This window comes from Phyllosticta citriasiana (genome assembly GCF_038021145.1).
Source record: "Phyllosticta citriasiana strain CBS 120426 chromosome Unknown IWZ02scaffold_2, whole genome shotgun sequence".
NCBI classification, from domain to species: Eukaryota; Fungi; Ascomycota; class Dothideomycetes; order Botryosphaeriales; family Phyllostictaceae; genus Phyllosticta; species Phyllosticta citriasiana.
Window position 1 is genome coordinate 2,473,444 of NW_027117279.1, and position 24,134 is coordinate 2,497,577.

The following is a 24,134-nucleotide window of genomic DNA, read 5'->3' on the forward strand; positions in this document are numbered from 1 at the left end:
CGATCCACTGCTGGCCAACATATCTATACCCAAAGACCGTGAGAGGTGAGAAGTCTGAACAAGTGGACAAATAATTTCCTGTCGGGCTGGCCCGCCCACATCTGATCCTTGAGAACGCCGCTAAACTCCTGTACAAACAATGATGCTGCAAGCAATGCTCAGTGCCTCCTCTCGCCTCGTCGTTCGTTCACATCACCAGCCATCTTTTTCCCGACTTCGTAGGTTGAAATCATAATAGCACATGCAGGAGCCACCTTGAGACAGCGGGCTGCCCATCCCCGGAAGAGACCTGGAAGGCCTTGTTCCTTGAAAATGTGCCAAAGGAAGCGAGGCATGGACTGTTCCTCTGGATTCAGTGCTTGAGCTACTGCGGTTCCCTGGGCAGTTGCTTTTGATCCTCCGGCATGGCGGACCACCTGTTGCCTTGTCTTTCCGACGTCGAACGGCGTTGTGACAAACGCAGCAACCGCTCCTGAGGACGCGCCGGCGACGAAGCTGTCAACCAGAGTTGCCGTGTGGTCTTCCTCGCTCCAGCTTTTGCTCCTGCTGCAGCTTCTGCCCCTCAACGCACCTGAGCCCAGTCTGTCGATCTCTCGACCTCGCCTCCGTTCGCGCTCGTCCGTAAGAATGTTGCGCCCTGTCTCGTAACCCCACCAGTATATGGCAGAAAAAGGAACGTCGCGCCACAGTGTTAGACCCAGGCCGCGCCACAGGCTCGTATAACCAGACTCCCGCACAAGATCCCGAACGCCATGGAGGGTATCTCTAAAATGGCTGCCTGTTGAATTTGCGTGGTTTGTGTGCGCGGCTTGCATCCGGGTGCGAAACATTTCGATAGGAGAAACTGCTATGGCAGCAAACACGCGCGCAGTGCTGCCGGCAATGAGTGGCGAGTACGAGTCGGAAAGGTGCCGCTTTATGGGCGATTTGTTGGAAGTGCGTAACCAGTCGTAGCCCGCAAAGTAAATGACATTGGCGGGGATTGTCATGACCAACGTGGGAGACAACCCTCTCCACAGCGTACGTGGGCCCTCATTGCGCGCTATCTTGCGCAGGCCGTCGAATGTCGAGTTGAACGTCTTGCGTTGCGTCTCCTCCACAGCACAGGACTTTGCGCTAGTGGGCACAGTGGTCGGGACGGTGGTTGGGCCTGCTACACAGTAGGTTGCATTATTCGTGACCCAAAAGACTTCACGACAGCAGGCCGTCACACCCAGATTTGGGGGTATATTGGAAAAGTGCGGTTGTGCGGGATTGAGAGAGGAAAGCACGGGGACAGGGCGAGGATGTGCCGTTTTCGCGGTTTTCGAGGCCGACGGAGGATGTGTTTGAGCTTGAAGACGAACGCGAACAACGTCGAGGGGTGTCACTGCGCTCCAGCATTAGCTACGAGTTCTCGAAGATGATGGCAGAGGGGCAAAGTACCTAAAAGAGAGGTCAAGACGCTGCCAGTGACGGCCGACAGCATCTTTTGTGTGAGAGAAATGTCTTCTGGGGGCTCATTCTCCTCGGCAGGCATGGTTGACGGGCGTTTGGCATCAGGATGGGGTGGTATTCTGTCGTGAGGTTGACCTGTGGCGGCGTTGGCCGCAGCGCCTGCGGTATCGGCCATTGCGGGAGACTGAGGGTCTTGTGGACACCGATGCAAAGCGCAATCGTGGGGCTACCGGGAGACTGTGCACATCCTGGGAGGGGGAAACCGGAGGAGTTGATGGTTGAATTGCGAGAGAGAGTGAGATGAGGGACGGAGCATGGAGCTGAGAGGAGCAGAGTTGGTCGGCTACTTTTCTATGACGCACCCAGATGCGGCATTACAGCCGAGCTCCTTCAACCACGACTTTGTGACTCCATCATCGCCCATAAGCCTTGACATACGCCGCTCCTTCGCCGCGCCACACGGAATTGATTCTGCGCACATCGACCGCCAGATCTCAATTTCCAGCCCGGTCTACACCTTGAGACACTCCCAGCCAGATTGACGCCGGCCACGACTTTGTTCTGGCAGACACCGCGCCGGCGATAGTAGACATTAGCCCCGACGACTGCTATTGCGTAGTCGACCATCTCAACCACCTGCATCCTTATAACATTTACTCGAAACCTCATCTTCACCTTTGCGCTGCTCAGAGCTCCAACGTCGATCTCTGTTAGACATTCGTTGTCTTTAGCATCTCAGCTCGCCCCCATGACCGACCCCACGAACTCCGCCACGGCCACAGAAGCTGAGCTGGAATCTTTCAGGCGAAAATGGCGAGAAGAAGTCCAAGCACGCACAAAGCAAAAGGCGAGTCGCTCGCAGACAACCGGTGCCTCTGCGCAAGCTTCGTCCAGTCAAGCGCAATCGTCTCATCGGAACAAAGCACCGGCTATTGCAGCCCATCAGGAACGCCACGAGGGCATCGACGAGGCAGAGCCACACGCATACCATGACCTTGGGGAGAAAGAGTCGGGAAGAAGGTTGAATGAGCCAGCACCTCCGCCGACCAAGGTGCCAGAATCTGCGTTGGAACACTACGAGGAAGCCGTCAAACGGGAAGCACAGGGGAAATTGGGAGACAGCTTGAACTTGTATAGGAAGGCATTCAAGGTAGACTTCCCACTAAATTCTTCTGAACAATTGACTGATCTTCTTTTAGCTGGATGATGCCGTGCAAGAAATTTACAGGAAGAAGCACTTCCCCGCGGCCACATTCCCAAAGCCCACGAATCCGAACTCCTCGAATGCTCCTGTGACTGTCCCAAACACTGCCCATCACTCACTAGCCGGCGTCCCCTCGTCCCTGACGGATCTCGTATCTTCATTCTCCGCGCTGTCGATTCCCAGCGAGGAGCCACCTACGGATCTTTCGCCGCCACCGCCATGTCCCATCGCGGATCTCCCAGAGGAATTATTGGCCCAAATCCTCCTCTACGTTGCAGTCGACGATGTCGCGGAAATGGGACGATTGTCCTTGGTATGCAAACGCCTAGCCTACCTCGTCATGACCGAAGACAGCATCTGGAGACGCGTTGCACTTGGTAAAGAGTTTGGCTTCGCGGGCATGCACTACCGGTGGGCATGCAAGCTCGACGGCACTCCAGCAGGAGACGACGGCCAAGGCGGACGGCTTCTCTCCAGCTTCAAAAGCCTCCCAGAGCAAGAAGAGGAAGAAGCCAGAGAAACCACCAAATTCGTCGAAACAGCTCTACACACGCTACCCATGGTGCCCAACCCGTACCCAAACTTCCGCGCCCTCTTCCGCTCGCGGCCCCGCGTGCGCTTCGGGGGCTGCTACATATCGACGGTCAACTACACGCGGCCAGGCGCCAGCCAGTCCAACTCGCTGAGCTGGACGTCGCCCGTCCTCATCGTCACCTACTACCGCTACCTGCGCTTCTTCCGCGACGGCACCTGCATCGCGCTGCTGACGACGGCCGAGCCGCACGACGTCGTCCCGCACCTGACCAAGGACCACCTGCACAGCCGGAACGGCGCGCACGCGCACTCGGCACTGCCCCAGGTCGTCATGAAAGACGCGCTGCCGGGCCGCTGGCGCCTCTCCGGGCCCGAGCACGCCGTCGACGATCGCGACCCGCTGCTTCCGTCGTCCTCGGACCAGCCACCACTGCCGGAACCCACCATCACCACCACCACCACCACCACCACAAACCAACACGTGTCCCAGAACCCAGCGCATCCACACGTGCCTCTGCAAGCTTCCGCCGCCGCCGACTCGTCCATCAGCGCGTCCGAGCCCGAGGGCACGCTGCACGTTGAGACGGCGGGCGTGCGGCCGCGCTACATCTACCGCATGGCTCTGGCGCTGGAAAGCGCGGGGAAGAACGCGCCGCGCAGCAATAAACTGAGTTGGATGGGTTATTGGAGCTACAATCGGCTGACGGACGATTGGGCCGAGTTTGGGCTCAAGAATGATAAGCCGTTCTATTGGAGTCGGGTTAAGAGTTGGTCGTGAGGGAGGGAGTGAGGGAGGGAGGGAGTGGGTGAGGGAGAGCTAGGTGATGTGGTGCGCTGCGGTAAGGTGCGAGATGCGTTGGACATGAGATGAGGTGGTGCGTGGTCTGGTCTGCGTTGGCTGCTGGCGGTGTTTAGTGTTCGACAGGGACGGGAGGCCATGGTGTTGGGCCGGGCTACTATCGTCATTTATTTTTGGTGGACGGATGTTCCAGGAAGTCTTTCTCGTAGACGTGCATGTGCAAATAGACGCTCTCTCAGACTAACATGACTGCATATACAATCAACAAACAAAACCAACAGCTGAAGCGAACAAGCCTTTGACTTCTAACCTCTCCCCTCTCTCCAGTCCTGCATCCCAGACAATGTACTCCGTCATCTTCCAGAAAACCCCCATCTGAAACAACCAACCCTAGTCCAGCACAGCGCACCCGACGGCCTCAACGACCGGACCGAAGCCGAATCGAAACGTCGATTCCTTCTTCTTCCCTGCCCTGCCCCTGCCAAACAGCGAATATCTAAGCGATGGTATCCCAGTTCCCTGCACGTCGAACGGGTCCCTGCATCTGGGAGGCTATAAAATGTTTGTTTTATAGCTGGGATGGATCTCACATCTCTTATCTCTCATTTTCCTACCGGTCGTCCTACATTACCTCCCGAGTGCCTACGTAGCCAGCCGCGACGCACCTGCCTACTACCACCCATTCTCATCTACATACTACCCTGCTGGCACCACGCGCCCTAGCTACATGGCTAGATAGTTAGTCTTTTCATCCAACAAACAACACATCATCATCCCCTCCTCTCCCCCTCCCTTCTTTCTTTTCCTTGCCTATAACAACCGGCTATACTGCACTACCTTCCCTTCCCTTTTACCCGTGCTTCGACTACGCCCTAGATCAGCCTCTAGCCCAGCGCACGCACCCTCAACACCGCACCAGCGAGCGCGCCGTCGTCGTAGTTATACAGCTGTGTGTGCAACTTTGAACGTAGAGCGGCGGAACACTTTGCTGCTTTGGGTGTGGTGAGTGAGCGAGCGGGAGGACGGGAGTAGTGGCTGGTTCTGTGGGGGGGTTTGTTCTTGTTGGTGCTCACTGGCCGGGAGGGACGGCGCGTTGCGATGCAGGGAGGGCGCGGGTTCTTGATGGTTCCTAGGCTGGTTTGTTTGGACGGAGCCTGGTGGGTTGGAGAATTCGGTGGTGGTGATGGCTTGGATCGAGCGAGTTCGGAAGTGTCGTCAGAGTCGCGGGATCTGCTACGGGTCTCTCTCTCGCCTTTGCGCAGGCATGTAGAGTTTCCGCTTCAGACCAGGCCGACGCGAGGGAGCAAAGATCTCTTGGGGCCTAAGTCCACGGTAAATCGGCGATTCAAGCTGCCAAAGGCCCTCGCAACTCAATCGACGTCCTTCTGCCCCGCGGCGAGCACCTCTTCACATTCTCTCTGCAACTCGTCCACGCCCTTGACGCCCTTCCACTTCTCCAACAACGCCCTGACTTCTTCATATTCCTGGGCCGCAGCAGCTTTGTCGCCGTTTGCAACTTTCGAGCGCAGCCGACCCGGCGTGTCCAAGACCCAGCGCACCGTCTGGCGCTGCCGTTCCTTTACGTCGATGATGCCGGGCGGCGAGGGCGACTTGATGCGGTGGGGAGGGACGGCGTGTTCGATTATGGACGCCGACAGCGCCGTCGCCGTCTCTGCAATGTGCGCAATAGCCGGCCCCAGGGTCGACGTGTGTGGCGTGAGGGGATCCATATTCGTGCGCATCTAGCTTACCGTCAGCCTCGAACAAGCCTATTGCAACGCCGTGAAATCAGACAGCAGAGCTCATCAAACGCACCTTTTTGATCGTCTCCGTCGCCGCAATCAGCTTCGAGTAGTTGTCGTAAACCAACGCCTTGCGCTCGCCATCCAGCCCCTTGACCTGCGCCACGAGCCCGGCCTCAACCTTCAACACGCCCTCGAGCCCCTCCTTGCCCAGCACCTCCTTGACGTAAGCTTCGGCGTCGAAGCCGGCCTTGTCGAGCTCGCTCGTCTCGACCTCTTCTTTGACCGCCTCGAACCCGCCGCCTCGCCCCGGGGTCGGGGGAGCACCAGCGCCGCCGGGGAGCGTCGACGAGGGGTCAGATGTCGGGGTGATGGGCGATTTGAGGTTGTAGTAGTCGCGCAGCGCGGTGCGGTCACGGGCTCGCGGCGGGCGCGTTTTGGAGGTGCTGCGGAGCGAGTTGGAGCGCGAGGGCACTTCGAGCGAGGTGCGTGTGCTAGAGGGTGAGCGGATGGAAGACGAATGGCGCGGCGAAGCTATAGTCGACATTTTGGAGAGTTGGGGGCGTTTTCTGCTACAGAGAGCGCGGCAGAGGTGTGTGTGGAGGATGGGAGCTGTTGAGCTGCTAGGACAGAGGCCGTCGTGGTTCAAGGAAGCTCGGTTGGATGACGTGCAGGGGTAGTGGGCGTAGGGCTGACGTGCATGACTCGCAGCCATCTAAATCCGACGTCAAAGAAGAACTCGAACAACTACAGCCCGCGTCTTCTAAACACGACAGCGTCTGTATCGGTCGATTCGCGCGTCGAATAACCGGCCAACTATGCCAGAAATCCATCTACCAATCTGACACGCACCGCACCGCGCGACGACGGCACATCAATAATGTCGCAGCACATCAACCTCAACCACGAAATAACGGCACACCTGGCGTCCAAAGGGCTGCATCCAACACCGCAATGGCTATCCGCCTTCCTCTCGACCGTGCGCCCCACGACCGCGCCCGCCGCCATCAAGCAGACCGCCACATTCCGGCTCCTAGCATCCGACATCACAGCCTCGCTCGCGCGCAACAGTAGCAACAGCAACAGCGGCAGCGCGACCTTCCCGCCCAACATCGTCGACGGCACCATCAAGCAGCGCGTACTGCCGGGGCCGCTTGTCGTGCAGGTTCTAGACGTCGAAGACGTCGGCCGCAGCCGCTGGAGCCAGGTCGAGGAGCTGGAGGCGCAGGCGCGCGGCGAGACGACAAAGGGTCGCGAGATCATCCGCGTCGTCGACGTCGAAGGAGGCGCCCAGGAAGGCCTGCCGGGACAGACGCAGACGCAGACGCAGCAGGGTGGAGGAGCCCGTGCTGCTGGTGCTGGTGCTGGCAATGCTGGCGCTCCGGGTGCGGCGAATCGTGGGCCGCATAAGCTGCTTCTGACTGATGCGGCGGGCACGCGAGCGTACGGGTTCGAGCTCTTCTCCATCGACGGCGTAGACACGCACATGAGCATTGGCGCGAAGCTTGTCTTACGCAACGTCGTTGTGGCGCGCGGCATGCTGTTGCTTGAGCCAAAGACGACGACGGTGTTAGGCGGCAAGGTCGAGGCGCTGCACAAGGCGTGGCATGACGGGCGGATGGAGCGGCTCAAGGCGGCAGCGAAAATGGACGAGCGAGACAGGAGTCGAGGATCATGAAGCGATTAATTGCTAGCTAGGAAAGGTGCGATTAGGCGAGGGGTGCGGTAAAGTCGGTACGATGATGGCTGCTAGGTAGCCAGAAAATCCATCCATCAGAACCATTCCATCCACCCTCCCTCGCAGCAAAAGAACAAAAAGAACGCGCGCAGCTTCAACCTCACGACACCCACCCACCCCCAGCAGCAGGCAAAAAGAAGAAGAAGAAGAAGAAGAAGAAGAAAGAAAGAGCAAAACTTCACCCGCGGGGGTCTCCCCCCGCGGGCTATCAAACCCATCTCCAATCCCCCGGGCCAAAGGGGGACGGCGGGTTTATACGCCCCTGCACCTGGAGTGCAGAAGCCCAGGCTCGAACGCCTGGCGTATGCTGCGCGCCGGCAGCTGTCCCCCTTCCAACCACGCCAGCGGACCGGCGTGACTGAAGGGGGCGATGCTATAGTGGCGGACTTTGCACATTATATAGTAATGTTTTTGGTTGGGTGGGAAGTTGGGGTGATCGGTCTATGAGTCGGTTGGCTATGTTTCTGCTCCTGCTGATGGTGCTAGTGCAGAGCGGTCTATGTAAGGAAAGGTACATGCGCCTGTCTGGTAAGAGAGATTAGGGAGAGGGACATGTTGGAACAAACCTAACACCGGGCCGAGACGTAGGAAAAGAAGTATCAAGTAAATCGACCGCCTCGTCGGCACGCAAACGCCCAAATGCCAAACCGGGCGCCGCAGCCTCTGTAGCCCATCCACCTCAACAGCCGGCTCCTCCTTCACGACATACCACAACCACCACCACGATAATGGACCTACCCCTCCCTCATATCCAGCACCCTCACCCACCCCGTCAACGCAACCCCAAACCCCAACAACGCCGCCACAACCAAAAACGCCAACCCAGGCCACCACGCCACGCTCCATGCATACACAGCATTAACAGCAGCGGGCGCAACAATCCTCACAACAGCCTGCAGCACGCCCAGCCCGCCCATAAGGAGCCCGACCCGGTGACGCGCGACGTGCTTTGTGAGGGCGGCCTCGGTCGTCGACAGCCCGATGGCGCCGAACGCCGCCAGCGCCCCGCACAGCGTGAAGAGTACACCGTTTGGCGACAGAGCGTATCCGCTGTACCCGAAGATGTCGAAGAGGAGCGCTGTTAGGATGAGGTGTCGGTCTAGGGCGTCGGGGCCGGGGCACGGGTTGTACAGGTTTTGGGGCGGGATGAGGTCGTTTGGTCCTGGTGGTGGTGGTGGTGGTGTTGTTGTGGTTGCGGTTGCGGCCGTGTCTGCCACGTCGTCGGGGAGTGGCGCGGGCGAGGCGAGCTGCAGATGCGGCGAGTCGGAGGAGGAGCTGTTGGGCGTGTCTGTGGGGCCGGCGGGCGGCGTGTTGATTGGTGTTGACGACGAAGAAGACGGCGAGTCCGTCGTTGATGGCGGCGGCTTGGCCACGTGGTGAGGCAGTAGCTGGCGCGGTTTGCGGAAGAGGAAGATCAGCATGGGGATGCCGAGCCAGGAGACGGCGGCGCGGAAGGCATTGATGACGGACATGAAGTAGTTGTTCTCCAGGTTGCCCCATTTGAACACCATCTGTGGATAGATAAGTGAGCATGGCGGCGATGGAAGTGTGCTGCAGGTCTGAGACAGCTTGCTTACCTGAGGGTAGAGAATCAGGACTTCGCCTGCGGAGACGGCGCCCGCATAGCAAATGACGTTGATGGCGACAAGTATCTTGATGTTGTGACGGAGTGCCGCACTGCCGATGAGGACGGGCGGAGCCATCCTGTCCAACCACTTGGTCGGATTCAGCTTGCCCATCTTCTCTTTGATGCCGAGCCCCTTGGAGCCCGGTTGCTGCCATGGAAAGATGGTCCGGAGACTAAAGTCTTCAACGCGTTTTCTCGGCAAGCTCTCCGGAACGCAGAAGAAGAGGTAGAAGACAGACAAGGTGCGTACAATCTGTTTGAGCGTGAGAATAGGGGCTTATACATGGCAGGCTGGTCGTCTTACGATGCAGATGTAGAAGACGAGGAGCGGCGAATCTTGACCACTCGCTTTCAGAATTACGCTGGAGAGAGCAGGCCCAACTGCTATTCCAATGAACAAGACGCCGTGCACTCTACCTGTAGGATTTGTTGATGAATGCGGCTAAAAAGATGGATGGGTGGGATTGCGCTTACCTTGCTGTACGTTCCGTCTATCTTCGGGCTCAGTGTCACTGATATATGCCGCAGCCATTGACATGATAGTCGAAAAAGATCCACTGCAGAGCCAGTCAGCTCGAGACTCCCATCACATCCGAAAAAGAGGAGAAAGATGCCAAAGTCACCAAAGCCAATCTCAAAATGCGAGAGAGAAAGGGAAAACAAACCTCAGTCCATCCAACACCCAAACCAACCAAAGCCAGCGATACCCAAACGGCGCAAGACTATCGCCCCTTCCCGCCGCCTCGGCCAACACAATCAGCATAGCCTCGGCCGCCAGCAGCACAACAGCGCAATACGTGACGACCTTGACGCGGCCAATACGATCCGACAGAACACTGAGCCAAGTGCCCGAAATCATGGACAGCGTGCCGCCGATGGCACCGCCGATGGAGGCGACCGAGGCCGTCGTGCTGGACACGGCGTCGGTGGCGCACTGCGGGTTGAAGCCGCCGACAACGACGGGAGGCGGGCCCTCGGCGGCCGTGGCCGTTGTCGTCGTGCCGCTGCTCGTGCTGTTGATGGAGGATCCCATCGCGCCGTTGCTGTCGGGCTTCCATGTTTGCGGCAGCACTTCGCGGCAGATGAGGCCCGTGAAGATGTTGATGCGCGGCACGACGGTTATACCGAAGGCGAGGCTGTTCATTAGGAAGAAGATGAGGAGGTACATGACCTGTGGACACGTGAGGGGTTAGCATGTTGGTGTTTGATTGGACGCGGCGGTGCCATTGGATGGCATAGTTGTAGTTGGAGACATGGGGATCCAATGGAGAAATGTACGAGTGTTCCCTGAGCCCAGGGGACGGGGTTGGTGGTGATGGATTGCCGGTACTCGAGTGGCACAAGCAAGGCCAGTCGAGTCCAGCACAACGGCACCGTAACCACTCTCGCAATCTCAAAACCAACCATCATCCCCGCACCTCAGCCTCTTCGTCTTCCTCTTCCTCTTCCTCTGGCCCTCAAACTCTAACATCCCCAAAAACATAACAAGGAAACGAGAACACACCCACCTTAGGTTTTCTTCTTCTCCCCCACCCCTCATACTCCTCCTCATCAAGCCCCATACCTCCACCATCACCTAAAATCCCATCTCTCAACTCATCCAACTCAATGTCTTCCTCGTCCTCAATTCCACCGTGCCGCACATCGAGCACATTACCCAGACCGACGCGGCGATCGTCGCCGTCGCCTTCCTCGGTCAGCGGCACGGGATGATAGTCGACAGCCGCAGTAGCGGCGCTCAATTTGGACGTCGCCATGCGGCCGCGGCGGCGATGGCAGCAGCGTCGTGATGTCGAGCTCGAATTGCCCGTCCTTCGGCTCTTGCTGACAGACAGACAGACAGTCAGAAAGCTGCAGCACTCGTACTACGCCTCGCAACAATCCAGAAGCGAGCGAGCACGCTGAGAGTACGAGACGAGACGAGACGATACAAAGGTAGCAGCGCTCAATCAATTCCGTCAACCACACACCCGAAAGCACAACGGCAGACCGCTAGGTGGATCTGTGGTCCGGTCCGCAAATAGGACGAGCGGACGTCTCCCGCAACTGGACTGGATTGGACCCTGCGGAAGACTGCGGAAGGAGTGGCGGCGGCGGCGGCGGCGGCGGCGGCGGCGATTAAGGTATAGCAGCCAGCCGCGCGGGTGTGGTTGGTTGGATGGATAGTCGGAGTGCGCACGTCGTCGGAGCTGCGCTAACAGAGTAGACAGAAGGACAGAGAGGTAGATGCAGTGCCGGGAGCGAGCGAGAGAGCGAGCGAGCGGGATGATGCGACAAGCAAACCGACAAGAGAGAAGGGTGAGACGATGAAAGATGCGAGACTGGGAGGGAGAGAGTAAGAAACAGATTGGAGACAGGGAGACAGAAAGGAAGAGCGGGATAGGAAACGACAGCCAAGCCAAGCATGCGATGAGATGAGATGAGACGAGACAAAGTGACAAGCTCCGCCTCTCACACACACACACACACACACACCTAGTCGAGCGATCAATAGGGAGAGCAGGTAGGCAGGTAAACGTGAACAGACGGACGGGACGAGACGGGAGTTATCCAGGTACCTAGGCACCTGGGCTGCGCATAGCTTTCCAGTTCTTTGTTCCGCGACAACGACAAGGACAAGAACAGCTTCCATCAATTACTGAGTGGGTAGGTAATGCAGAGGCCAGGTAGGTCGACAGCTAAGTAAGCAGCAAAACAGAAAAGCCGCCACGTGCTCTCTCGTCGCTGATTGCCTTCCCTCCTTCTCTTTGTCCGCCGCTCGCTGAAAGCCTAAAAGCAGCAGAAGTATACCTACCTTAGCCAAAGTAAGTAAGCTCAGCGTTTGTCTGTGGCTCGGCGGCGGCTGAGCTGACTTGAGTTCATGCAGCCACCTCAGGTCCAGGGGTTGGTCGAGTCAGGCTTAGTGCGTGCCTGGCCGCTAGCTGCTTGCGGTAATGCGATCGATGGACGGGCGCTTTGCACATACATCTCTATTCAAATAAATGCTCGACGTCCATTCGGCATAATCTTGCATCTTCTTGATGATTTTGATCATGTGTGTAATGATATGTTGTTGGTACACGGGCTGTCCGTGAAGAAGAGCACTAACGCCTGGCAGATGCTTACCAACAAATGTATGCTGATGCCACGCACCTACCGCAAGACAGACAGCGGCAGCAGCTGTGACGAAGGAGCAAGAGGGAGAAGTGACAGGAAAGAAAATGAGCAAAGCAGACTGACCGTCTGTCTGCTGAGCCATACGAATGCTCGCCAAAAACACCTCAAAACCAAGAGTCCATTGAGGCTCATCTAGCAAAACCACCATCACCACCACAGTCCTCGCCCTCAACTTTCAGGAATGAGAGTCTTCCGCAAACCCACAGTCTGCATTGCATGCCTCAGCAGCGCCTCTTACGAGCTCACTTTTTAAACGTCGCGCTCTTGCCCGCGCGCTCCTTCTGCACCCTGCCCAATCCCTTCGGCACATCCGCCGCCTTGGCGTACGGATTGAACTCCTTCTTGCGCTTCTTCTTATCCTTCACCGCGCCCTCGTTGGGCGTGAGCAGCGACGCCTCGGCGGCGTAGTCGAATGGCTGTCCGTCGCCGTCGCCGTCTTCTCCTTCTCCGCTGTTTTCTTGAGCCGCGTCATTTTCTCCTTGCTGTTCTTCGGCTGCCCTTTTGGCTTGCCTTCTGGCCTTTCTAGCTGCTCGCTTATTTGCCTTTGCCTTTTTCCGAGATTTCTCAGACTGCTCCGTGTCGATTGCCTCTTCATTCGCCTCTTCTTGCTGACGCGGCGACTCCGTATGCTCCGCCTCACCTTGTGATGTGGCCACTTCGCCAATCTTGCGCTTGCGTCCCAGCTGCTTGACAGTGAAGACACCGTCACCTTCATCCTGGGTGGCGGGCCGGTCCTCAGCTTTGACAAACTGATGCTCGGCGCGTGCACCCGGATCAACTGGCTTCTTCTCCTGCTTGACCTGCGCATCATTGGGATCCGCAAAGACCTCTGCAGTGAGTGGCGGCAGAGGCACGGCCAAACGGACATTCTCGGTAGAATATGGAAGGGGTTCTCGAGAAAATGCATTGCGGACAAGGTTTCCCCAGAAGCTCGAAACAGTGGCTCGCAGCGAACTTGTGTCCTTTGCCGCCGAAGCCTTGAATTCCTGGAAAGCCGGCGACGTGCCGACGGCCTGGAAGCCATTGGTGGATGCAGCCTGTGCGTTTGATTGGGGAGCCTTTGCTCCGAAGAATTCCCACATTTCTGGTCCATTGGCTCCCTCTTCTTTTGCGCGGACCACGGTGCCTACAATCTCGTCGGCACGCAGACGGGCGATTCCCGAAAGAGACGAGGCCACGCTGAACAAGGCGGCCTTGTCTGTTGGCATGGAGCGCGCGATGCTGAAAAGAATGTGGTTCGGCATAATGAAGGCAACGCTCTCGTCCTCTTGCCGCGCGACTGTGTCTCGCCATGCGTGCACGGCCTTGAAGACTGAGAATTGCTCCTTGTTGAAAGCGTTCGGGTTCTTGTACAACTGTCTGAACCAGCCCATAGAGCCGCGGCCGCTGTCGGCATTCGCAAAGGGAGTTGAAAACGCCTGCATCGACTCCTCCTTTGATTTCTCCTGCACCCTTCGGACGCGGTCTTCTTCTGGGTTGGAAAAGTCGGACTTGTCGATGAGTTCGTTGCGCATGTTGTCGTATATGTACAGAAGGAAATGGGTATCTGAGCGAGCATAATCAAATAGCTCTTGCGGGAGGGGTCTGCGAGAGAGTCAGTGAAAAAATCTTGTAGGCTCCGCGTTCTTACCGAATCCTCCAGTCTGCCATTTGGTATTGTTTCTGAGCTTGGAAGTTGACGAATTTCAAAAGGAGGGATGCCAGACTGGCTTGTGGATATCCCAACGCACGACAAGCGTGGAAGGTATCGAAGAGGCCGACCAGGTAAAGTCCAAGATCGCGTTGCAACCACATGACGTCCATGAAAGCACCATGCAAGACCTTGACAATGTTGGGGTCCGCAAACACCTCATTGAGGCACTCCAACCTTCGCCTCCACGGCTTCAGCGTATCGACTATCCAGTCCTTCTCGCGAGTGCTGATCTGCATGAGCGAGACCACGCCAATGTAGCTGCGCATGTCGTGATGCTCCAGGTCAATAGCGATTTCCTTTGCATTCTTGAGCTCCGCGAGCATGTCATCCAGTGCCTCGGGGGTGTCTACGAATGTTGCGGTCGTGCTTTCAAACGGCATGTACGGGATGGGGTCTGCCTTTGTGTAAACGGAGGGAGGGAATTGGTAATTGGCAATCTCGGTCTTGTACGGGTTCTGGTAGCTTTGTCGATAGTCAGCTTCGCGCATCGGCGCCTTCGTCCTCTTCTTCGATACTGACAAGCTGCGGCCATCTTCTGCAGTGTCGAGCACAAGACTTTGGTCTAGTGGGACCGTTGCGTGGGGCTTGTGTGTGAGAAGCGGCTTCCACAATTCACTTGCGTCGTTCGTCGGCACATGCTCAAACAGATTTTGAGGCTTGGGAATGTCCTGATTGCGGAACATTTTGGCCAAAATGCCAGGCTTCGAAGCGGGAGCCGCCGGGGACTGCGTCGTTGTCATTCCAGATTGGCCTGGTACTGCTGCTGGTCCTCTGGTACCCACCTGCTCCTTGCTGGGCGTGAGCCTCTTGACAATGCCCGTGTACTCATCGAGGCTTGTGTCTGCCCGTTCCAGCAAGCTGTCGACCACATCAACAATCCCCCTCCACTGGCCGTCGACGGCGTCGGTATCCTCGAGTCGGGGACCTACAACCTCCGAGCCCGCAGCCGCATTGCCGAGCAGACGCTCCGCAAGAGCGAGAAGCCGCGCATTTTGCTTATCGAGCGCCGAGCCGACGGTAGGGTCGAGCGAGCGGTGGAAGCCCAGGTCCTCGGCGCAGATTTGGGTCGTGTTGCGGGTGGTTGCCACGAGGGATTGGGAGACGATTTTCTGGAACTCTGCGAAGTTTTCCATGACCTCCAGCAGTGGGGTATGCGGTAGAGGGCAGCAGTTAGGTCATTCCAGAACAATAGAAGGGGCTGGTGTAGATAGGACTTTTTGCAGTTGCAAACGGAGGCGCGCAAAGGCGATAGAGGGAGGGTTCAAGATTCGCGTCGGCCAAAGTTTCTGGGATAACTTGCGCGGCCCTAGCTATCGATAAAGCACCTCTCGCACCTTGCACTTCTTGCTGTACCCACCCGCAACCACCATGTCGGCCTCTCTCGCCCCAGAATGCAACGAAGTCAAAGAGTGGGTCCTTTGCCCTCGCATCTATTCCACTGTACCTAACCCGTCATCCAGCAAATACGACACGTGCTTTCTCAAGTGGTATAGCGAGAGTAAGGTCCTGTTGTCTTGATGCGGTCCGCGCTGACCTTCTACAGAATTCCTGCGTGGCAATGCTACCACGGATGAGTGCGAGCCCTTGTTCAAACAGTACAAGAGCTGCTTGAGCGTAAGTGGCTCTGTGTCTCGTGCAATTTCTGCCGCTAAGTCGTGGCAGAAAGCTCTCAAGGAACGCGGCATCGACACCATGTTGGACGAGGCGAGGGAGAGCAACCGCGAGAATGATGCCCAGCACATGAGAGGCAACTCTGGACGTTAGCTGTACCAGCCATCTACATGTATGATGGACGGGATGGAAAGGCTGGCTATGCACGGGCCGGCGCATCTTCACTCTGTAGCATAATTTCATGACACGAAAAAGAAAAGACCAAGAATGTTTCGACCATCATCCCGGCATTCTTTAAATACATAACCAAAGACCATCCATGCATACATAGGCCAGACTTAAACGGACCCAAAGCGCAGTCCACCGATACCAATCCATTCGAACGCCACGCGGCGAGTGGCTCATCACGTCGCAAGTGGAAGAAAAGGTCGAGCTACCACGATTGCGAGCCCAGATCGCTGTCCATGCTGTCTTCTTCGGCGTCGTCCATGTCATCTTCAAGCTCGTCGTCGAGCTCGTCATCAATCTCCTCATCGTCAAATTCATCCTTAAATCCTTATCCGTCTTCGAACTTCGAACTCATCATCATGAAAGAGACTCGGCATGTAGGGGCCGAGGCCTTCGAGATCCAGAAGAGCATCAAGAGGGTTACCGTCTTAGTCTGACGCGTCTGATCCCGGGGATTCTAGCATGAACAGTCCGGAGTGGTGAGGGCACAGGTCGTGTCCATCGAACTGGGTGTCGTCCCATTTTGCTGGCGCCGAAATGTACTGGTGCTTATCCTTATCCCAAAGAGTCCGGAAAAAGTCACCATTTTCAATCAGCTCTCTTTTCAGACTCTTCCTTGGGTTTTTGTGGCTCGTGACAAAGTGAATGCCGACACTGACTAGCAAGTCGCGCACGACCTGACGTAGTGGAGACTCCTGGAATTTGCGTTTTGTTTGATGTATGTAGATGCGGTTGAGAAATGGCAAACGATCAACTGGCGTGTCCTCTGGTGCCATCAAGCTCTCTACGACAACTGGAGGCGCACAGAATACGGTCAGCTCTCGCAAAGACCTTGGAAGAATGGTCAGCAGTGGCGGAGAAACTTTAGCCTCATGCACATCAGCATCCGCGATGACGACAGGCTCTCTATCCATGAGCAATGTGGAGCCCTTTTTATGCCACCGGAGGGACCCATCGTCAATGGCGAGGGTTTCCAGTGCAGTGAAAGGATCCAAGGGCCCAATCGTCTAGTGGTCGTGACTATAAACCCAGCGGCTCATGTCGATCGTGAGGTGCTTGAGAGAATCCTTGTGTGCTAGAAGCGATTGCTTCAATTGTAGAAGCGTAAAGTGCACTCCCGATTCAGGATGGCCTTCAAACCTGTCATAGCGGACGGTATAAGTTAAAGACTCCAGATGCTTGCAAGCTGCAATCAGTGTGAATTGTCGCGACAGAGAAGGCGTCGACGAGGGAAGAGGAACGGAAAAGAATTAGAGATGGACAGTTGTAGATGTCGAGATTTGCTCAAGGCGGTTGATTGGCGGCGCCACCCCCCTCAGGCTGTCACGTTGGTGGTACCCGTGCGGCGCGTCCTTCACGGATGCCGCGTTCCGTTGCTTTTATTTATCGCGTACGCGCTTCTTTTACTTTTAAGAAACAAATCAGTTAGAGATTCCTGACCAATCTCTTTTTCTCTCATCTGCTGCTCTTTCTTGAGAGGTAATTTACAAATTATCTGCCACCTGACCAGGTGCCTGACGTCGTTGAAATCATGGTCCATCGTTACCTGTCAATTTTCTCTTCCACCAGATCCAAACGTTTCAATCTTGAAGTCAACACCTGCAAGGACTACCTCTCGCCAGGTAATGGACGATGACCGTGCTCTCACCTTTTTGCTCGTGTGATTTGAATGCTGTCGGCTTCAACTCATGCGAGGCGGGGCTTGTTGCAGATCAACATAGTTGGACCGGGCAGATAAGATAGATGTGTGAATGACTGCCGACAATAGGTAGCATCAAAAGAATGGTGCTGAAGATGTGCTTGTAAGGCATGTAGGTAGGTACATGTAGGTGGCCAACCAGACGCGGAGTCTGTAAAATCAGATGGGAGCATTTGGACGATCGTGGGCTTAGCTAAGCCAGACTGACTCGTGGCTTCCGGAAATCTCTCGAGCTCAGCGGCCAACACCTCACTCACCATTGCTGCTGCTGCTGCTGCTGCATCGCCCGTACGTGGGGGTTTGGAACTTCTAATGCGCCGCGACAGGATCTAGTACGCTCCATCGCATCAATTATGCGGAGGCAGAGATTGAGGGTACGTTTGTCCAAACTCGTCCATTTACGGCTGCTGAAGCTCCCAAGGCTGGTCAAGCTCACAGCGTGTGCGCCTTCTGTGCTAGTCGTCTTGCCTGCGACGCTACACGCCTTCTACCGTACGGCCCCAGCCCACTCCAGATTCGCGAGAGTTCCAGGCTTGAGAGGCTCGCGCACGTTGCCGTCGAGTCTGATTCACGACCATCGGCCGAAGGGAATCGCCATCCCGCCAGCACGCATGCCTCGCCGCTCAACATCTCAACTACGTCGAATGCGCAATCAGAAAAACAAGATGCGCCCAAGTCATCCGCTGAGGATGCTGCCGACGACTTGAGCTTTATGGACGCCGTGGGGGTGGGAAGAGCGTCCACGGCACCAAGCCAACAGCCACAGAGCGAACAGTCCCAACCCTCGGCCAACTCAACGCATCCAAACCTTTCACTATTGAACTCTAGAGGCGCGCAAGGAGATTCAAGGCCTGGAAATGGTACCCACACGAGACAAGGTCATCAACAGGCATACGCAAGCCCGCCACCGTTGGCATCAACTGGTGAGCTGCTGCTCAGAGCTTTGCCGCAGTGTGGCGCTACGTTGAATCTACGGAAAATAGGCTAACTTCCATTTTCTATAGATGCTGAAATTCGACGGGCTCCGAATTTCCGAATTCGCTTCAATAGAGCGACAGATCCACCCAAGGGCTCCAGACTCAATGCTGAAAGGACATCCACATGGTCACATCTCAATCCGGGGCAACCAAGACATCAGAATAGACAACATGGTGGCCAACGAAGCGTGAATGCATCAAAGAGATCTCGGGATCGAGATTCCCAACCGGAATGGTTCGTAAACGGTCTGAGATCGGTGCCTGCTGGTCAAAAATCGTCAGCATACGATTCTCAAGAATTCTCAAGCATATTGACGCGTTTGGGATCGAAAAGCCTCCAACAGAAGCAGGCGAACTCTGCGAGATCAACCGCCGCTCCTAAATCTTACGCACCGGCTCACCCAGCTCTGTTTGGGAGTGGGAACAGCTCCGTTATGTCTTTTGCGGATTACAATCGTAAATCCTTTGATGAGCTGTCCACGGAGCAAGCGAATATTGCACAACAGACTGAATCAAGGCCGAAAGAGCCCATTGACAAATCGGACTTTACCAGGCCAACGGCGGCCGCGCAACAGACGCCGGCAATGACAGATTCAAACCCCGCCTTGAATGCAGATCACCATGATCTTTCAGAAGATTTCGATTTTACTAGGACAACGTCGGCCTCAAGACAAACATCAAGGTTCCAACAAAACCCTGACGTACCAGTCGCAAACATCAATGCTCCAGAGAAGAAGGAAGAGTACCATGATCCTTCGGACGACTTCGATTTTACTGGAGCAGTGCCATTAGCCAGAGCGACGGTGACACCGCAAAAGGTGTCGGCCCCACCGGAGACCCAGCCCACGGCTGCCGACGAGACTGACGAGTTTGATTTTACTGCACCACGGCCTGCGCCTAGGCGCTCGTTGGCGGCAGAGCAAAACCCTCCACCTGTCACTGACTCTGCCTCAAGAGACAGTGTCCCAGAACCTGTTGAGGAACTTGATTTCACTGAGCCACAGTCAACTTCGCAGCTGGGACGTACTCGCCTGTCCCGCCTGGTAGAGACGAATCCTCCAAAAGATGCTGGGGCGATGACCGCATCGGCAGCGGCTTTTTTCCAAGATGGTGATCCAACTTCAAGCCAGCAAGGATCAACATCGAAATCCACAGGTGAAGAGACGTGGGCTGAAGCTGCTGCTAGAAGAGCTGCGGAGGAAGCCCTAGCGCCCGCTGAGCAACCATTGCCAATGCCAAAACGGCCGGCCTGGAGGCTACCTTCTGAAGAGCCACAGCGCAAGTCATCAAGATCGAGCAGGTTCGCACAAGATGAGGATGAGGTCGACGATGGACGACGAAAACGGAAAGACAAGAAGTCATTCAAGGTGCCCGATGAGGACTTTGATCTCGAGGGCGGTATGAAAGCAGAGGCTAAAGCTGAGCGAAAGGCCAAGAAGAGGCAAGAACGGGAAGCGAAAAAGGCCGAAGCTGTTGACAAGCCTACACCGCTTTATCTTCCCGAGTACGTTACTGTGTCCAACTTTGCCAATATGTTGAAGGTCCGGGCAGAGGCGCTCTTGAAGAAAATGGAGGAGTTTGGGTACGAAGATGTGCGTCCCGACGACATTCTCAACGCCGAAAACGCCGGCCTCATCGCCTCCGAATACAATTTTGAGCCCATTCCTCCCTTGCCAGAAGACATGGATCTCTATCCAACTCCAGAACCTGAAGACAAGTCGGTGCTTCCACTACGTCCGCCTGTCGTGACAATCATGGGCCATGTCGATCATGGAAAGACCACTCTTCTCGACTTTCTGCGCAAGTCCTCTGTCGTAGCTTCAGAGTTTGGTGGCATCACCCAGCACATTGGTGCCTTCAACGTGCCCCTCTCCTCTGGGAAAACAATTACCTTCTTGGATACCCCTGGCCACGCTGCGTTCCTCAATATGAGGCAGCGCGGAGCCAACGTTACAGACATTGTCATTTTGGTCGTCGCAGCGGACGACGGAGTCAAGGCACAAACGGAGGAAGCCATCAAGCACGCACAGTCAGCTGGTGTGCCCATGATTGTCGCCATCAACAAAATTGACAAGGAGGGCGCTGAGATTCAGAGAGTCAAGCAGGACCTTACGCGTCACGACATTTACGTGGAAGATTTTGGCGGAGATATCCAAGCTATTCCGGTGTCTGGAAAGACGGGGCAGGGGATGCAAGATCTGGAGGAAGCAACGTCATTGCTCTCTGAAATCCTTGACCATCGCGCCGATCCTACTGGACCCGTGGAGGGCCATATCATCGAAGCTTCAACCAAAGAGAGGGGACGTGTTGCGACACTGCTCATCCGCCGCGGCACTCTGAAAGTGGGTGACATCATTGTGGCAGGCACAACATTTGCTCGTGTGCGGACGATGCGCAACGAAGCCGGCGTGGAAGTGGAAAGCGTCGGCCCTGGTATGCCGGCTGAGATTGACGGTTGGCGTGGTCAGCCAGAGGCCGGAGACGAATTCTTGGAAGCACCAAACGAGCAAAGGGCCAACGAAGCCATCGAGTACCGCACCGTCACCCGGGAAAGAATCAAGTTGGCCAAGGATATGGAGGCCATTGCAGAGGCACGCCGCCAGGAGCACGAGAAGCGCGAGAAAGAAGCTCGGAGACAGGAGCAAATCGCCAAGGCGATTAAGGCCAAAATCGAGAACCCTGAAAAATACGTTGCAGACATGGAGAAGGCAGCAGAAGAAGGCGAGGAAAAGAAGAAGCGCGAAGAAGTGTCCCTCATCCTCAAGGCCGACGTGTCGGGTTCGGAGGAGGCGTGCCGCGACTACATCATGACGGTCGGCAACAACGAGGTGCGCCCCAAGATCGCGCGATCGGGCGTTGGAACCGTGTCAGAGTTCGACATCGAGTTCGCATCGGCGGTCAAGGGCTACATCGTCGCCTTCAACGTCGAGATTCCGCAGCACATCCGCCGCCTGGCCAGCTACCACGGCGTCAAGTTCATCGAGAACAATGTCATCTACCGGCTCGTCGACGACATCAAAAAGGTGCTCGAGGAGCGCTTGCCGCCGCTCATCACGCACAAGATCACGGGCGAGCTTAAGATCCTGCAGGAGTTTGACATCAACATCAAGGGCCGCAAGAAAGTGCGCGTTGCCGGCTGCCGCGTCGAGAACGGCATGATTGAGCGCAATAGCAAGGTCAAGGTGCTCAGGCGCAACGAGGTCATTTATCAAGGTACGTTTGTGTCCTCATTCTTTCTTCCCTCCTTCCATATTTCCATACTCCCTCCATTCTGCCATCCCGCTCTTCTCCTGCGTCATTTACGCGTAGCTAACACCGCCGTCTCCCACCAGGCACCCTCTCCTCGCTGAAGCACGAAAAGCGCGACGTCACCGAGATGCGCAAGGACACCGAGTGCGGCCTTGGCTTCGACGGCTGGTCCGACTTCCGCGAGGGCGACACCATACAGGTCTACGAGGAGATCTCTAACAAGCGCCATCTGTAACCTGCTGCTGCTGCTGCTGCAAGAGACGCAAGCACGCACGCGCGCGCGTACATATTCTCAAATCCGTTCCTACTCTAGTTCCTTTCGATGGCCGCACAGTGGCAGGGGAAGACGCGACGGACGCGAGCATGCATGTGGCAATTTCCGTCATATACGTTGGTTCGTTGGTGCAATATGGTTTGCGCTGAAGCATGTATGCGTATGTGTGTATGTGGCAAAATCAAGATCTAGACAGACGGAAGGGCGGGCGGTTTTGGTTTGCCGCACAGCGGTCTTCATCATAGCGTACCTTACCTACCTACTTACCTACCTACCTATGGCATCGAGACGACGGCTTTGTTGAGAAGAATTAATCCATCCTCTCCTTTGTTTTTCTGTCTTGCATGGGCAGGGCACTGCTGAGACGCAAAGACAGACTTTCGCATTTCGCTTTGTCACTGTCACAACAATATACTCGATAGATGATGATGATGTACTTTTTCTTGTATCCATCTGACCGGAAAGGAGAAGAAGAAGATGAAGATGTGGTCGATGATATTGGCTGGTTGGTTGGATACAGCGCCTGCCTGCCTGCCTGCTTGTATCCTTAGTAGTAGTAGTAGTAGTAGTAGTAGTAGTGGTACAGTACCAACATGGATGATGAAAAACTCCTTCCCATCCCATCCCCACCCACCCCACCACTTCCGGAAAATATAACGCCTACAATGCAGGAATTTGTTTTGCTCCCTCCCTCTCTTTCCTCTCTTGAGAAGGACGGGGATAAAGCGCCGTGACATATGAGCGGTAGTACGTGCGCTACGCCACGCCGCCGCCCGCCGATTACTAAACAGCCTTGCGCAGCTTTGCGCCGGCCCATAAGACGGGGGCGAGGTGTTTTGGGAGGTTGAAACCGAATAGGCTGACGAACCAGAGAATAGTGAAGACGACGACGGGCGCGAGGAGCAGCTCGGTGTGGTGCAAAAAGGGGAGAGCTGGGGAGGGTGTCAGCGAGGGTGGAACTTGTTATGAGGTCGGCGGGCATGCGTGCGTACCATTGTAGCCCAGAAAAGTGATGATGGCGTAGTAGCCGAACGCCAGGAGATACAGGGAATTGCCAATAAGCGACGACACCCAGTAGTCGCGCGCAATCAGGGGCATGAAGAGGAATTGGAGCACGTAGAGGAAAACCCAGACGGGGAAGAATGCGCGTATCGAGACCTGGACGGGTCAATTGGTGTCAGCATTTTGTCTCGCTGTCTGCTCCTCTGCCTTCGTTGTGCCAGCCTTACGTCAAAGCAGTACCCAAACTCCAGCTGCTCGCCGTCTCCGGGCTGCACGAAGAGTCCCTGGCGCCGCCTTCCCGGCAACCCTGGCACTCCCGGGCCCAGTAGTCTTCCTACTAGAAAGTATGATGCTGTTGCAACGAGTAGCGACAGCCCTATGAAGTGTACAAAGACAAAGACGAGCATGATGCGCATGGTGCGCCCGAATCCGTCGGCGTATGCGAGGCCCCAGGCCAGCGAGGTCAGGATGAGGAAGAAGGAGAGGAGGTAGGTAAAACTTGGGTCTGGCCGGTGCCATGTGTTCTTTGTTTCTGCGGAGCAATCAAGTTGTTAGAGGCGGGCGCGGTTTGCAGAGCACAAGTAGTAGCTCGGGATCTCACGTTTCTGAGCGCAAGAGTCAACATGATACAGAGCTAGGTGGCTTGAGGAGCAGTCCGGCGTACGTGGTAGTATATTGAGCGAAACACCTTCTTGGGAGCTATTATCAAGCTCATCATCTCCCACACTGCCATTTCAAAGTCCATTTGCGGAAACTTGAATAGCCGCTTGAAGAACCGAGGCATTTTGATGCCCTGGCGCCGGTTGCTCGGGACGGTGCCGCCAAAGTTGCTCGAGGGACCGCCATGGCGCGGTAGCGATATCTGGGGATTCATGGCCGATGCAGCTTGGAAGTTGGCCGCTGGTCTTTGGAGGAGAGCCCACGCAGGACGGCGGACGTTGAGGTCTTCAGCAGGCGTACCCGATGACAGCGGCGGCTCACAGAGCGACACGTCGAGCTCTTGGGGGCTGATCCGGGGAGGGGGAGGGGTTGGGTGAACGAGATGTGTTGCAGGTGGAGTTGCGTATGTCGAAGGCAGCTGTGACGACGATCCCGGCCCGAGCTGGGGCGCGCGCCAAGACTTGTCCTTTGCCGTTGCGCGCGAGCTTTCTCTTTCTCGCCCAA

The 24,134-nt window shown here is 56.2% G+C and overlaps 9 protein-coding genes across 9 annotated transcripts; 4 read left to right on the forward strand and 5 right to left on the reverse strand.

The window, feature by feature from the left end:
- Positions 1-158: 158 nt before the first annotated feature.
- IWZ02DRAFT_370564 (mitochondrial carrier domain-containing protein) lies at positions 159-1,519 on the reverse strand (the record flags this gene model as incomplete). The annotated part of the gene is made up of 2 exons (XM_066764509.1): positions 159-1,369; positions 1,426-1,519. 2 exons carry the CDS (start codon positions 1,517-1,519, stop codon positions 159-161), a joined length of 1,305 nt encoding a protein of 434 aa, XP_066626546.1.
- A 563-nt stretch (positions 1,520-2,082) lies between these two features.
- On the forward strand, positions 2,083-3,966 carry IWZ02DRAFT_143106 (uncharacterized protein). Its single transcript, XM_066761792.1, has 2 exons — positions 2,083-2,587; positions 2,637-3,966. The coding sequence occupies exons 1-2, from the start codon at positions 2,186-2,188 to the stop codon at positions 3,951-3,953; spliced, it is 1,719 nt and encodes a 572-aa protein (XP_066626547.1). The 5' UTR covers positions 2,083-2,185; the 3' UTR covers positions 3,954-3,966.
- Positions 3,967-5,344: 1,378 nt separating this feature from the next.
- IWZ02DRAFT_430353 (Vps51/Vps67-domain-containing protein) lies at positions 5,345-6,263 on the reverse strand (the record flags this gene model as incomplete). The annotated part of the gene is made up of 2 exons (XM_066766057.1): positions 5,345-5,716; positions 5,790-6,263. 2 exons carry the CDS (start codon positions 6,261-6,263, stop codon positions 5,345-5,347), a joined length of 846 nt encoding a protein of 281 aa, XP_066626548.1.
- Positions 6,264-6,596: 333 nt separating this feature from the next.
- Positions 6,597-7,394, forward strand: IWZ02DRAFT_370373 (uncharacterized protein; the record flags this gene model as incomplete). The annotated part of the gene is made up of 2 exons (XM_066764497.1): positions 6,597-6,992; positions 7,047-7,394. 2 exons carry the CDS (start codon positions 6,597-6,599, stop codon positions 7,392-7,394), a joined length of 744 nt encoding a protein of 247 aa, XP_066626549.1.
- Positions 7,395-7,930: 536 nt separating this feature from the next.
- IWZ02DRAFT_143142 (major facilitator superfamily domain-containing protein) lies at positions 7,931-11,056 on the reverse strand. The gene is made up of 6 exons (XM_066761793.1): positions 10,590-11,056; positions 9,747-10,252; positions 9,556-9,638; positions 9,386-9,498; positions 9,032-9,334; positions 7,931-8,965 (listed from the first exon to the last, which is right to left on the reverse strand). Exons 1-6 carry the CDS (start codon positions 10,836-10,838, stop codon positions 8,189-8,191), a joined length of 2,031 nt encoding a protein of 676 aa, XP_066626550.1. The 5' UTR covers positions 10,839-11,056; the 3' UTR covers positions 7,931-8,188.
- A 1,423-nt stretch (positions 11,057-12,479) lies between these two features.
- Positions 12,480-15,063, reverse strand: IWZ02DRAFT_370247 (exosome complex exonuclease-like protein Rrp6; the record flags this gene model as incomplete). The annotated part of the gene is made up of 4 exons (XM_066764489.1): positions 12,480-13,821; positions 13,868-14,424; positions 14,482-14,655; positions 14,713-15,063. The coding sequence occupies 4 exons, from the start codon at positions 15,061-15,063 to the stop codon at positions 12,480-12,482; spliced, it is 2,424 nt and encodes an 807-aa protein (XP_066626551.1).
- A 172-nt stretch (positions 15,064-15,235) lies between these two features.
- IWZ02DRAFT_443201 (mitochondrial distribution/morphology family 35/apoptosis) lies at positions 15,236-15,854 on the forward strand. Its single transcript, XM_066767007.1, has 4 exons — positions 15,236-15,339; positions 15,391-15,428; positions 15,474-15,544; positions 15,593-15,854. Exons 1-4 carry the CDS (start codon positions 15,299-15,301, stop codon positions 15,692-15,694), a joined length of 252 nt encoding a protein of 83 aa, XP_066626552.1. The 5' UTR covers positions 15,236-15,298; the 3' UTR covers positions 15,695-15,854.
- Positions 15,855-19,977: 4,123 nt separating this feature from the next.
- IWZ02DRAFT_467793 (uncharacterized protein) lies at positions 19,978-21,929 on the forward strand (the record flags this gene model as incomplete). The annotated part of the gene is made up of 2 exons (XM_066768587.1): positions 19,978-21,658; positions 21,778-21,929. 2 exons carry the CDS (start codon positions 19,978-19,980, stop codon positions 21,927-21,929), a joined length of 1,833 nt encoding a protein of 610 aa, XP_066626553.1.
- Positions 21,930-22,592: 663 nt separating this feature from the next.
- On the reverse strand, positions 22,593-24,031 carry IWZ02DRAFT_443212 (UNC-50 family protein). Its single transcript, XM_066767008.1, has 4 exons — positions 23,635-24,031; positions 23,198-23,494; positions 22,961-23,126; positions 22,593-22,900 (listed from the first exon to the last, which is right to left on the reverse strand). The coding sequence occupies exons 1-4, from the start codon at positions 23,842-23,844 to the stop codon at positions 22,752-22,754; spliced, it is 822 nt and encodes a 273-aa protein (XP_066626554.1). The 5' UTR covers positions 23,845-24,031; the 3' UTR covers positions 22,593-22,751.
- Between the last annotated feature and the right edge of the window lie 103 nt (positions 24,032-24,134).

Excerpts from the sequence above, each read along its gene's own strand:
- IWZ02DRAFT_143106 (XM_066761792.1), top strand. The coding sequence starts at position 2,186 with ATGACCGACCCCACGAACTCCGCCACGGCCACAGAAGCTGAGCTGGAA. Across the intron at positions 2,588-2,636 it reads TGTATAGGAAGGCATTCAAG|CTGGATGATGCCGTGCAAGA; the intron begins GTAGACTTCCCA and ends ATCTTCTTTTAG.
- IWZ02DRAFT_143142 (XM_066761793.1), bottom strand. The coding sequence starts at position 10,838 with ATGGCGACGTCCAAATTGAGCGCCGCTACTGCGGCTGTCGACTATCAT. Across the intron at positions 10,253-10,589 it reads GGAGAAGAAGAAAACCTAAG|GTCATGTACCTCCTCATCTT; the intron begins GTGGGTGTGTTC and ends ACGTGTCCACAG. Across the intron at positions 9,335-9,385 it reads TCGTCTTCTACATCTGCATC|ATTGTACGCACCTTGTCTGT; the intron begins GTAAGACGACCA and ends ACGCTCAAACAG.
- IWZ02DRAFT_443201 (XM_066767007.1), top strand. The coding sequence starts at position 15,299 with ATGTCGGCCTCTCTCGCCCCAGAATGCAACGAAGTCAAAGA. Across the intron at positions 15,340-15,390 it reads GAATGCAACGAAGTCAAAGA|CAAATACGACACGTGCTTTC; the intron begins GTGGGTCCTTTG and ends CCCGTCATCCAG. Across the intron at positions 15,429-15,473 it reads TCTCAAGTGGTATAGCGAGA|AATTCCTGCGTGGCAATGCT; the intron begins GTAAGGTCCTGT and ends GACCTTCTACAG.
- IWZ02DRAFT_443212 (XM_066767008.1), bottom strand. The coding sequence starts at position 23,844 with ATGAATCCCCAGATATCGCTACCGCGCCATGGCGGTCCCTCGAGCAAC. Across the intron at positions 23,495-23,634 it reads TTCGCTCAATATACTACCAC|AACACATGGCACCGGCCAGA; the intron begins GTACGCCGGACT and ends GCAGAAACAAAG. Across the intron at positions 23,127-23,197 it reads AGTTTGGGTACTGCTTTGAC|GTCTCGATACGCGCATTCTT; the intron begins GTAAGGCTGGCA and ends TGACCCGTCCAG.